Here is a 13,820-nt window from a genome sequence, read left to right as displayed (position 1 = left end):
AGTTGCCGAAGTAACATCTAAATTTGAGGAATAATTTTACAAAATTAGGTTTTAGAGCAATGTAGATTTAGTGTAGTGCAAACTGGCAAGAACGCGAGTGACACATCCAGCAATACGAGCTACGGGCTCGCTGCGGAATGAAGTACACACAAAGATGTAAGGGGGCGTGAACCTGCGTATGGGCGCCAGAACACGAGAGTGTGGGTGCACACAGTGACCTCTCAGCTTGTACAGCCTGCATAATCATCGATAGAGGGACCAAGACGGCCAGCAACCCGACTTCAGTAGACAGAGTACATCAAGGATCAGAGCTTTGGGCTGCGCTTGCAGATGTTAACCGGCCGTGGGGAATGGAAGGAGAGGGGTTGCAGCTCTGAGTTTGCGACTCAAAAACGGCGCTTCAGCGATTGACGTGCCATCAAGCGCTCGTGTTGGGGCTGCTTGCCTGGACGGTCAGCGTTAAGAAGAGTTCGTACACTTATAACAGCGTCCGGTGCGGGGCGCTCGTGGCTATAGCCAATGCACTAATGTAATGTACGTGGTGCATGTGCAGTACTGTAGAAGACAAGATACTCTTATCGAGGCGACCATCGAACAAGAAATACTTCATCATTTTGCTTTACACTAAATCCGTATTGGTCTGGATTAATTTTGGGGATTTCTAATTTTTTTAAAAAAATAAATTTCTAAATAAGGGACACTCCGTTTTGGTTTACACTACCCCCAGTTTGGATTGGCAAAGGTGTAGAAAAAACCTGTCATGCAAAGTTGATTTAGTGTAGTGCAAAACTTTACGTGCCGTACTCCATAGGTTCGCTACGAATAGCTGCCGCCACTGACAACGCACAGTGGCGCGCTATCTTGTTAACCAAGCGCAGATCCATACATGGCAAGCTATGCTCTGCAGCGTTTTTAAGCAGCTGCATCCGGCGCTCTGTTTTCTCTCCGTGTGAAGCAAGAAACATTTCGTCATGACTTAAGGCAAGATAAGCCTTAATGCGTGCTTTTAATACACTAAAAAAACCTGCCGCACAGTAAAATAGACACAAATGTTAGTACATGTGCACGCTATAATTGTCTGTAAAACGTTCCCTCAATCGGGTTACACATGGGGGAGTATGGCGCCAACCGCAACAGCTCCAAGTCCTCCTGCTCAGTAATCAGATCCTCAGTCTGGCTATGAGCAGGAGCGTTGTCTAAGACAATGACAACCGTCTTGCCAGCGAAGTGGTCGCGGTACACGTCGTGGCGCTTGACCGCCTCGTACACCGCGTCCACAAACGCAGCATTGACCTCCATTTTACTGCTGCCTCTCCGTTTAGTGTAGTGCACCAGGCCCACCTCTAGGTGACACGGCGCATTGCAGCTGCAGGTTCGCTCCTTTGGAGGGCGGGAGTTTGACAACAGCACGCTGGCTAATTGGAGCTCGGCCCTGTGTACGTTTGCAATACAAATTATTTCATCGTAATACACAATGAAAGACCCCCTGCGCTCATGAGCCAGCAATGCTTCACCAAACTCCCTCCTCTTTTCGATATTCACATCGTTGTTACATGTTTCTGGCTCAACTCGAACCTATGCAATAAACGCTTGCCATTAGTACAATACAAATAAAATATAAATTAAAATAGAGCTTATTACCTGTTTCACAGTATACAACTTGCCACACAATTTCTTACTTATTGTGGAGGTGCTGACACGAACTCCAAAGTCGTAGTGCAGCATCTCCTGCATCTGCACGAGCGTGTATTGGCAGTTATCCTCCAAATATTCTACGAGGGCCTCCTCCATCTCTGGCGTGCACTTAGTGCATGTCGCCCGCGCGCCGCCTCTCTTCTTGATGTCCGGGGTTCCTCGCTCGACGATAGTTCGAGCCGTTGTAGCTGGAATTCGGTTGCAATCGGCTACTAAGGCCCAGTCCTGCCCAGCCTTGTGTGCGTCGAGAACGCGTGTCTGGGCCGCGAGGCCATGCTTTGGTTCTGTTGGCATGATGCCAGAAGAAGAGGTTTTGATGCCGACCACCAGTTAGCTCTGCACTAAATCGCCATTGCTCTAAAGTCAATTTTTGAAAATAAAAATTAAAAAATTCTTTGTCACTTAAGTTACTTCACACCGCTTTGCTTTACACTGTCGCCGATTTGGACTGTAGTAGTAAGCGCCAGCTGGAATAATTGCTGCATTTCAGCAGCGTTACTGGCGCCGCCAGATCCAGCACGCTCTTGATCAGCCTAAAGCCGACCCAGTCATGGACATATCGAAAGCGACCAAGTTCTACAAGGTCGACCTCGCGGTATGGAGCATCGTCTGCTGGAATTTGATGCTACTCGGATATTTGCTAAGTGCTGGAGAGACACTGGCCCAGTCGATTATTATGCGTGTGGATACAGTGAGCCAGAGAAGGAAGACCCCGTAGCCGACGAGCTCCGCTGCTATGCTATCGTGCCAAGGGTACTAGTCTCATGCGGACATGCTGGACATTTCTCATAGTTAAGCACCTCAGAACAGTCTTTTTTTAATTTTGGTATTACATATTACGAGGGAGAGGTGTACAAGCTGCTAAGCCCAAATTTTGCACTGAATAAAGAATCGTGCTTGCCAACTGTACATGTATAATACTTCCTCTGTCCAGAAATATAAGGCCACATTTTTTTCAAATTAATTTTTAACGCTGACACAAGCTTTTACCAACTCTGATTCGTTCAAATGAACCACCAATAGGCGCGTAGCACGTTACAGTTTGATTTGTTGTAAAAGCTCTAGTGGTTCTCGAGATATGGACGTCTGAAGAAATCATTATTTCATTTTAGACCAGCAAAATGACTGTTTTTATGCCTCCAGACCTTACCAAGCGCAAGAATTTGACACAAAAAAAAGAGCGAGAGTACGCTCTGTCTCTAATAATGACAGTGCCAGACAAGACCTACGCCCACGTTTCGGCTCTCCTCGAGTGTTCGGAGCGCTCGTGATGCGGTGAAGAACGGCAAATTGTGCGATGTAGAGAGCGATAGGGAGGGGTGCAGTCGCAGGAAATCACTGGTAGACGGCAAATTTCCAGGAGAGCTCGCAGAGAAGATCGCACTTACGCCACTCCATCTGCGAACCAACATTCGAACTTTAGCGGAGCAGCTCGGTATTGCCAAATCTACGCTGCATGTGTACCTACAATCTGGGTTGTTTCGAATTCATCACGCTCGACTAAACCCTCAACTCACGGATGAACAGCGCGTCGCAAGAATGGACCTCGCTCTAAAGTTTGTGGAACCTTCTGCTCGTGGTGGATATGAATTTGACTCTCTTCTCAATTACGTGCATTTGGACAAAAAATGGTTTTTGTTTTAAACAGAAAGAGAACACCATCTATTACTTAGCTCCAGATGAGCCCGCTCCTGACATTACCGTGTACAGCAAAAACTCTGTGGTGAAGGTGATGTTTCTCGTCGCGGTAGGTGGCTGAGCAGAACACAGTCTGGGATGTCAAAATTGGCACATGGCCTTTCATGGTGTATTAATCTGCGGTGCGAAAGAGCAAGAGCAGAGCCGCTGGAACGCTTGAGCTCAAACATATACGGTGGATCGTGACATATACCGTGCTTGCCTGGTCCAGTCGGTCATCCCAGAGATCAAGCGACTATGGCCGTCTGGAAAGTGCGTCCGCCTTCAACAAGACAATGCAAGACCGCATGTCTTATTGGAAGACGTGGCCGTGATGGCAGCCTGTACTGGCGAAGGTTAGGACATGACCCTCACTGCTCAAACCGCTAATTCGCCGGGCTACAGCGTGCTATACTTGGGCTTCTTTGCGTCACTTCAGACACTGCAGCATCGCAAAAACGCCCGCACGATCGAAAGCTGGTGAACAACGTCGATGCCGCTTTTCGAGCGCTTCCTTACGAGAATATAGACCGCGTATTCATGACGCTGCAGTCGGTATTTGAGGCTTACCTCAAGGTAGACGGGGGTAATAGCTACCGAATTCCGCATAAGAACAAGAAGAAGCTACTAAATGGCGCTGTACATGGCTTGCTTCCTCAAAAGCTTGGCTGTGATTCCGCAGTTTACCACAATGCGAAGAGTAGACTAAGCTCGTTTGTTTGTAGCAACCCAACAACAAATCGCACTTAATATCAAGCTGGCCTTATACTTCTGGACATGCTTAACTATGGGTCCGGCCTTATATTTCTGGACAGAGGAAGTAGTGATCAGAGCTTCTAATATTAGTATCGATGTTGGGAACGGTTTAGCTGGCTATTAATAGCTACAGAAGCAAAAAAAAAGGATGTTAGCAAACTTGTACTTCCTCTGTCCAGAAATATAGGGCCACATCAAATCAAAAGCTTAATCTTACCAAAAATTAAAATTGGCACTAGCTGATTAGTGATAAGAAACATTGTAACCGTCTTTTTGTCGTAAGCATCCAATAATTATCAATCGGCGGCCCAAAGGCGACATACCATTCATCACTTTCTCCAAAGTTACGATTTTTTATATGTACGTTCGATTTTTCGCTCGAATTAATTCATTTTTATAAAGGTAAATCAGGTGGCCTTCTATTTCCGGACGTACTTAGGTGCGACCTGGCCCTATATTTCTGGACAGAGGAAGTAAATCACTACACGGTTTTATGGCTTGCATTTCTTTGCAACGGAATTCTTCGCAATGTTAGCTTTCTCCTAAGAAGACCAAACACGAAATTGGGATCGTTGAATGTACAAAAATATGAAAAACGGGAAATTAAACAATACAATCGCATGTCGAGTCGTAATTATCCTTTATGACTTCTACGGAGAATCTTGTATGTAGACGACTGCCCATTTACAGAATTGACATAAAGGCTACATCGATCTCGTCTTTGTTTTCGTATGGTAGAGTATTGTGCGTTCAGCTCAAAATTTCCGAGTGCGGCTGAGAGATAATCCACTTGAGTACGAAATACGTTCCCTTAAGTACGATCTGGGCCGTTTCGAAATAACACAAAAATTGTATATGAGTGACTCACTTAAGCAAAACAGCAAATGCAAATTTGGTCGGAATTCGCAATACGAGATTGCTAACAATCTCTAATATAGCCGCTTCTACCGTATCTTCGGAAGATCACTATAAACCCATTCACCTTCCTCGACAAGATTTGCATACCAAACATGTCGGATAAGCGCCGGGCAAGCTAGAATCCGTGGGCACTGTGCAGCAGCTGGATTCAAAGCCGTGAGGGACGCCAGCATTGGCACCAATCAGTCTGGTGACAGCTTTTGGGATCGCTTCGCAGTGCATTTCACGAAGCCATACTCACCAACAGGAAAACTTTGTAAAAGATAGGGTCGCTAGTGGTCTTTCTTCACGCTTTTAAACGATCTCTCGCGACGTGCTGAAATTTGACGGGCGTATTGAGAAGATAAGAGTTCTTAATCAAAGTGGTGTCTTGCTGGGGGACCAGCAACAACAAGCTTTTGAGCTTTACGACGCGACAGTTGGGTCCAAGTTTCAATTTGTAGGTTGTTGGTACATTCTGAAAGCTTCAAATAGGCACGGAGTGCGAGCAAAAAAAAACATCCACGCATTCAAGCCAAACCCGCATTGTTCGGCAGCTTTCTAGGCGTATCTAACCTTTTACATCAGTGTATTGACGGTCAAGCAAGCGGTCATGTCGACCTGACCACAGTCAACGAAGATCAAAACCATTCCTCCAAGCGGCATAGAGTGCATCGAAGTAAACTAGATAAAGCTAGTATTTCCCTGCTCGCTCGCCAGGTCGAAGGTGCAGAGGTGATGAATAAGCTGTCAAAAGAGCGAATCGAAGCTGCGTAAGAACAAGTCGAATTGAGCCGGTTCTTAATCCAAGCATACTACAGCTCATGAATATCGAAATTTGAAACGGCAGTAGGTTATCGCGAGCAGACCGTCCGGCAAGATATCAACGGTATTGTCGGCATAGTCGGCCTTCAATCTTCTGTGGATGTGCCAGCTCTAACCGCTGCGGGGCATACACAAAGGGAGCAAAAGCATCGTGATATTACCGATTAAGCGATCGCTTAGCATTTAGCCTTTAAATTCATGGATCTTTTATGAATTTAATTTAGGCAAAGCTTTCAAAATTCAATTGTATTTCAAAGTGTAAAACTTACACAGCTCTTATTCTTTTCCACTACGTTGCCATAGCTCATTAACCAGGTCTCTTTGGAGTAGAAAATGCTTGGCCGTATTCTAGATCCTATGCAAAATTGCCACAAGATCAGGAAGCGACGAGCACGGAGGTTAGCATCGACCCTGTTTACGGCAACGTGAGGGTAGTAGGCAAGACGATTCGAAGGATCGAACAGGTACGCAAATCTATCGTCGATGTCGGCCTCATCTTCAACTTTCATATTGTGAAATATAGCGGAGGCTTTGACCACTGTAGTCATTGCTTCTATAGACCAAAGTCAAAAAGGTACTGCTAGAATCCCTCCACGTACTTGCAAACCTCAAAAGCAGTGAGCGATATCGCTACAGCAACTCTCTAGCCATTTTTCAAAATACCTCCGTTTCATATCGACAATGTGACTGATGGTTTTAACGAATACTGGCGAGTCTAGGTAGATACCATCGGCCAGGGAGTATATCGTATGATATCTTCTATCTGTGAACATACATGTTAAAAGTAACTTAATATTCGCATTAAAACGAGTGACATCATACCGCTGAGAACATAGTCGACCGGAGGAGCTTCTCCTCAAAGCAGCTTGTCGAATATTGGCCAATGTTGGTGGCATTCATTGAACCAGAAATTATGAAACGACAATGTGAAATTCACAACCGCCAATCGGCCCAAGCTTCAAGCACAGCTCTTTTCTTTTCCTTACACTGCGCAAAAGATGCTGGGCAGTTTTTCATTCGACGTGCATACAGTCAACAGACCCAAGCATACCAACAAATTCCCGCGTGGCATTATCATCTAGCTGTTGCTGTACGTCACTATCGGCTAGTGAACGCAAGTATTCTGATCCTAACAGGTGCATTATTGCTTCACGAAACCGTTTTAGAGACTCCAAAATGCTCGACCAAGTATTCCAAGGTTTTCGATAGCATGGTCGACCGAGGACGCGTATGCAAGCACACGTAACACCGCTGTAGCTTTAAGTAGACCTATACTTTCTCATTTTCCCGTTGCATCTGGCTTCGCAATTAAGAAATCGTCGTGGCTGACGACAGCATCGAGTATTCGAGTAAATAGCTTTTTGCGCATACTAAAGCGACGGCGGGATTTTACACCATTATAAGCAGACCAACTGTAGAGTATTATTCCTTTAAGCTATGTCCGTGAGAATCTCGTCGTTTGTTTGCTGAATGACCTGAATGAGAGCCACCAGGTGCTGGTCTGTTAAATGAAGGGGTATTTCGTATGCAAACAGGTGTGAAACAATGCACACTCCCCTTCATCGTTATCTAAGAGGTCTAGCATTCACCTCGCGTGCTGCTGCTGAGCAGCATTCATCGCGAAAGAAGCACTTCAACTCAAAAGATATAGCAGCAAATATAGGATCACCGTCGCAGATTCAGGATTTTGAAAAGTTTTTAGATACCATCCATTGAAACAAGCCGTCTTATAAAAAGAATTGAATTTGGATCTACCGCTGGCGTTGCTCTTATAGCAGCGCCAACGGTGGTTCAGGCTTGTAAACTACAAGACGTCGAGAACATTCCTGTCGGTGGACATGCCATGAGTAGGGAGAAGGGCTCATCTAAGCTGTATTGAATACTGCAGGCCCAGCCGTGCCACCACCCAGACATATATGATTGGGTGCCTCCCATGTTGCTTGGTCGCTTACAGATTGTCGCGAATCAAACCAAAATTAATGCTTGATATGTTATCGGTCGGTTGCCCAGTCATTTTATGCAGCATATCGTATGGCGCTCGTGGAGGAGTAAACATCATTGGGAGAAGGCATCGACTCCTTAGCATCTTGTCAACGACATAAGACTTGCGTTTCAGCGGATCTAACCCTTTACGGCACGTCTATACAGTGCTGCTACAAACTATAGACGCACTCAAGTTTCGCTTGTTAGATGAGCAAAACGCAAAGCCAGCGAGCGCCGTTTGGCCCTAAAGCCTTCAATACTAAGCCAAACTGATATCAACAGAGCGTTTCTCGATAGTGTTGGTATTGCAAGCAGGACCGAAAAAAATACGTTAGGGGGGTGTTCTAAACTATAGACGCACTTTTTTAAAAATGTTTTTTTGCTTCCTGTACGCCCTAAAATTAGGTCCCACGAAAAGCGCGCGAAATTCGACGGCGAAGGGCGCAATTGGGAGACCGACACAGCTCAAAACGATGCCTCGGGGAACCAAACTAACCCCCGAAGAGATCGGCAAGGTCAAGGCGCTCCATTTGGAAGGAAGGAGCTACCGCTACATCGCGAGGTCCATCGGGCGCAGTGACCATGCTGTTCGCAGCATCATGAGGCCCCCAAAGAAGGCGTTACCCTCAAAGAAAATCGGCAGGCCGGCAAAAGTCACCCAACGGATCGCTAGACGGGTCTTTCGGCTTGCTACAGTCAAACGATTCACGTCCAAACGGATTGCCGAGGCGCTCGACAGCGTTCTCAAGCCAAGTACGGTGCGCAGGCTGTTGAGCTCGTCTCGTGCCGCAAAGTGGATCAAGAGGAAACCCTCTCCGGCCATCAAGCCTCACCACAAGGTCGCACGTGCAGCATTTGCTGCAAAATATTTGAGCAAGACGCGCATGTGGGAGCGTGTCATCTTTAGTGATGAAAAGAAGTTTAATTTGGATGGCCCTGACGGCTACCAGTACTACTGGCACGACGTCAGGGCTGAAACCGAGCTGTACTCCAAGCGGGTGAGTGGGGGAGGGAGTGTGGTGGTTTGGGCTGGCATGATCGCGCACGGCAAAACGGACATCGCGTTTCTGGAGGGGAGACAAGACTATGTGTGCTACACACGCACGCTTGACAACAACTTGGTTCCGTTTATCGAAAACCTGCGTCAAAACCATGGTATCCGTAAGCCTGTTTTTCAACAGGATAACGCTTCAATCCATTAATCGAGGTTTACTAAAGCCCATATTGAAGCTTTGGGTATCAAGAAACTCAAGTGGCCTGCCAAGAGCCCCGATTTGAACCCTATTGAGAGCGTATGGGGGCAATTGGCGTGGTCTGTGTATCGAGACGGGCGCCAGTTCGACTCCAAGGCGGAATTGAAGGCTCAAATCGTCCGATGCTGGCAGGAAATTCAACAAAGCTACCTACGTGACTTGGTGGACAATATGCCAACACGTATGGCCCAGGTTGTGCTGAAAAACGGTGGCCCCACCGACAAGTAGCGGGTTTAAAAAAGTGCGTCTATAGTTTAGAACACCCCCATAACGTATTTTTTTCGGTCCTGCTTGCAATACCGACACTATCGAGAAACGCTTTGTTGGTATCAGTTTGGCTTAGTATTGAAGGCTTTAGGGCCAAACGGCGCTCGCTCGCTTTGCGTTTTGCTCATCTAACAAGCGAAACTTGAGTGCGTCTATAGTTTGTAGCAGCACTGTAAGGAGAGGGTCGAGGTAAAAAAAAGTGCTCAAATTAATGTGAATGGAGAGATTTGATTGGACAACAAAAGTGGTTTTTTTACTCAATATCACTTTAATTTAATGACCCTCTCTTGATCATTAAAAAAAAGCGATGAAGGGCGCATCAAAGAAGGTAGCAGTGACAATGGCAGTAATATTTGCTGTGGCTGCCGTGTGCGCGAGCGACAAGCGTCGCTGGCCATCCAAGCCAACTCGACGGTTTTCTATGCGGACGAAGGTCTGGCTTCGGGTCCTACGCAAGACCGCTTTCGCTGAGAATGATCTGGCGCAGCCAGGGCGGTGGCTAGAGTAGATCCCATAGCAACCAACGCTTCCGGAAGGCCAAGTGTGCGTTTGCTACGCATGTCATCATGCCACACCACTCCATTTGGATGGACCCCCCCCTCATCTTGCGGGGCCTAACTCTCTAGCAGCATGGGTACAAGTTATCGGGTCAGAGTTCGTTCATACAAGGACGTGATGCTGATGGCATAGCAGCGATATCACTTCAGCAGAGAGAAAATGACATCTATTGGTAGGTAATGGATCTGGCGAACGTTAAAAGGACGTCAATATTTTAAGGAAACATAGAGATGTAATACTCTCCAAGGCAAGTTCTCAAATCACAGTTTTCCCTGGGCTGCTTCGAAAAGAACACGGTTTCAGCATACCTGGTATTATCTGTCATAAGGACACTGTGAAATACACCTAGGTGTAGAACAGCACATCAGGTGTGGTATAAAGAAATGCTTCGTATTTTATTAAATGACTGATATTAATATTTCTTGCCCGTCATTTAAAAACATTTTCAGGCAACTCTAGAAATGGAGCGCTCAGCCACGGGAAGGTAGCAAACAGAGCATGAGTGATGCGATACACAGAGCACTGCTAAGGTTTTCCATATCAGTAACATACCTATACAAACCACATTTTATCAGATCTCTGAATAATTGTTAGTAAATTGATAGACATCAACATACAAGAACTCACCGCACTGTAAAATTTGTCTCCGTCGAGGACGTCGTCAAAGTTCCGGCTCACTCTTCGAAGCTTTGACTTTAATATTGGTACTGCTACCACAGTCTATGTCGGGGACCCCACTGAAGCGACTTAGTCTGCCGCGCCACGAGGAGGAGACTGTAGCTGCTGCGCTAGAGTAGTTGGAGACAGGTGAAAGCTCGTTAAGCCTGTCGTCTCTGTGCTAACGACGACGCGATCTATTTCTCCGACTGACTGGTGTAGCCGACCAATAGTTCCGCGATGACGATTTTGACTGGGTAAACAATTTGCCAACAAAAAGCCTAGATCTAGCACGAGTCTAGGATTTTCACTTGTTTAATCCCAGACCCAGACCCCGACGGAGATACCAGGGCCTTAAATCTATTTTGAGTGTCCGAAAATGAAGATAATTGCTTTGGGTGCCATAGTTTATCGGGTACTAGATATTTCGAAGCATAAATATTGGCGCACTCAAATCGCGATTCGTAGAGAGACTCGCTAGCTTCTTTTTGTCTGACGCCTTCTCAAATGCAACGACGAAGAATACTACTGAAGTAATAGTGACCATTTTCTTTTGATACTGACTACAGCGCCCTTAATTAAATGATCTTACCTTACAAATGCCATTTCGATTTTAAGAGGCACCACCCACTTTGTGAGAGTGATAAACAAAAAAGTCTACGAAAACACTGGCCATTCGGTAAAACGGTCCACTAACGTATAACTTTAGAAATATTTTTAATCTAACAGAAAGACACAACCTTGTGACATAAGATCATCCACAGGAGCGGTGACTGTGAAACCACTGATTGGGATAGGGGGCATAAGTGCTAGATCGACAAAGAAGATATAATCCATCTTGGCCTGGTCGGGGACCAATCGCTTCGGTTTTTGATCATCTTTGACGATTTGACGATTTTTTTCCTCGCATTTGATTGGTCAGTTGGAGGCCTGATCGTCTCAGCTTGTCGTCTCCAAATCGCCCAAAGTGAAACGAGTTAATCACCACTTTCACTTTGAAAACGAGCGTTTCACTGACTCTAACTCAAATCAGTGACATCGTGGATGGGCCACAGCCGACACATTGCTGCTGCCGTGACCGCAGTCTCTGCGACCACGGGAGCCCTCGCAACAACCGTACACGCTGCCATCTGTATTTTGTCCAAGTAAAAGGCAAATATCTTTACGTTGACACCTCTCGAATTTACAGCGATGCTTAAAGATCCACGCTACGATGAGTGGTTTCGCGTACTTAAAATGTGGTCAAGCTACGTTTCTTCGGCTATGTGAGGCCCTCCGCCGTGAGCTCCGCGATTTCGAACTCGACCGCTTCGTTAAAGAGCACACATTAGAAGAAAAATTTGCCTGTCTACTCTTTTTCCTTGATCGCAGGGTGGTTATAAAGAAACCACAGCAGCATTTGCAGTATCTAAGTCCTGGGCTGTCGAAGTATTTGGTTTTTTTCTCGCTGTTGTAAGGAAATGTCTACGCAAAATTGTGCATTCCCCTCGCCGGACCAAAATGGGAGCGTATACAAGCTGCACTTGAAGCTAAAGGCGGGATTCTCGGCGTAGTGGGTGCTATCGATGGATCGTTGGAGGAGATTAACAGGCCGGACGGCCTCGAAGGATATTATTGTCGGAAGATGCATCCAGCTCTTAACGTACAAACTGTTGTCAACGATAAAAGGCAATTTGTGAGCGCAGAGATTCGTCCTGGTTCATGGTCGACCAAAAATCATGGCGCGCATCTGCATTGAGCTCTAGAATTGACAGCTACTTGTTACTGGACCTCATTTTCTTGGAGACGCAGGCTAATCAATCTGTCCTGCAATTATGACGCCTTTTGTGGAAAATCCCGGCGAGCGTCTGACGCGCAAGCAGCTCCGGTACAACTATCTGCATTGGCAATCACGAATGGCAGTTGAATGCAATTTTTGCCTTTAGAAAGGTCGTTTTCGTATTGTGAGTTGTTGTCTCAACACTAAAAGTGCTAAGAAAGCCGTGGATATTGTAGCGGCGACTATCGTTTGCACAAAATGCTTATGGATATTAAGGACAATACGTCTTTTGAAGATGAGGAAGAGGAATGGGAATGCGGTGGAAACTGCGACGATGTTACGACATGTTATAACTGCATTGATTCGTCTGCACATTTTTGAGAGATGCGGGCTCACGAAAACGAGATTCTATTCCGGCCTTTACAGAAATATTTGCTTCACTTTAGAAAATTAGCTAAGCTAGTTTCTGTGACGAATCCAATTTAGCAGCTTTCTCATGTTTTGGTTCTGTTCACGAAGCTGCTTGCTCTGGGTTTCAATTTGCTTTAGCAGCTGCAGGGTTTGAGCGTGCGCTCGCTCGCTCTGAATCTGGAAATGTCCAGTTTGCTTCTGGACAGCCGTAGCTAGGCGGTGAGTATCTTCATTTTGCACGTCAACAAGGCCTTTCCCTAGTGCCGCCAGGCCATTACTAAATCCCTTGGCGACAGCTCCTAAACCATCTTCAACACACTCACCTTGAATACGCTTCACACGCTTGGCAGAACATTCGCTGCTTGGATCAGAAATGATTCGCCGGCCCGATATATCGGGGGACGGTGAAGCGGACGTCTCACTTGTAACGCTCGCTGCGTCACCTGCGGCAGCAATAGTATCCATGGCCTCCGTACTTAGATGCGGGTGATAATTCATGCCCGTTCCATCTCGCCAATAGTCCTTCACGATTGAGTAATGCCTAGGACGTCTGATAGGGTCACAATTACCAGTACGACCCTCGTCATCACGCGCAGAAGCCCACTTTGCCTTCATGTTTTTCATCTATACGAGGCAAGGCATCACCGGCTAATTAAAAATACCAACTTAATTTTGGTTTTGCATTCGATCACAATATACCTTGGTTTGACACTGCTGGTCTGTGAACACTTTGCCCCGTTGAGCAAATAGAGTAGAGGAGAGAACTGCCCACGCATATTTAATGCGTTTTGTATTCGTCGTTTTCTTGAAGTGCTTTGCTAATTCCTTATAGCGAAGGCGAAGAACGCTTCCACGTCCTCATCGCTCCAAGATGTTAGAGTTTTGCTTGTAGGACCTTGTGGTGCTGGTGAACTTGAGTATGTAGCTTCTCCTCCACCTTGCAAAATAGCAGACTGTGCACCCTCCTGTGCGCTAGCGGCAGCTCTGTCAACACCAGACGATGCGACACTGTCAGGGAGGGAGAAACAATCGGCTTCTGTGGATAGCAGTAGGCAGTCGTACATGGTGGTCATATTCCTCGC

General features: G+C 46.3%; 1 protein-coding gene across 1 annotated transcript; it reads right to left on the bottom strand.

Moving 5' to 3' along the window:
• Positions 1-12,786: 12,786 nt before the first annotated feature.
• PITG_14417 (uncharacterized protein) lies at positions 12,787-13,514 on the bottom strand (the record flags this gene model as incomplete). The annotated part of the gene is made up of 5 exons (XM_002898839.1): positions 12,787-12,915; positions 12,985-13,080; positions 13,168-13,341; positions 13,438-13,466; positions 13,511-13,514. The coding sequence occupies 5 exons, from the start codon at positions 13,512-13,514 to the stop codon at positions 12,787-12,789; spliced, it is 432 nt and encodes a 143-aa protein (XP_002898885.1).
• Between the last annotated feature and the right edge of the window lie 306 nt (positions 13,515-13,820).

Source organism: Phytophthora infestans, genomic scaffold, assembly GCF_000142945.1.
Source record: "Phytophthora infestans T30-4 supercont1.34 genomic scaffold, whole genome shotgun sequence".
Lineage (NCBI taxonomy): Eukaryota > Oomycota > Peronosporomycetes > Peronosporales > Peronosporaceae > Phytophthora > Phytophthora infestans.
Note: the sequence above shows the minus strand (reverse complement) of the source record. Positions and strands in the feature narration are given on the sequence as shown.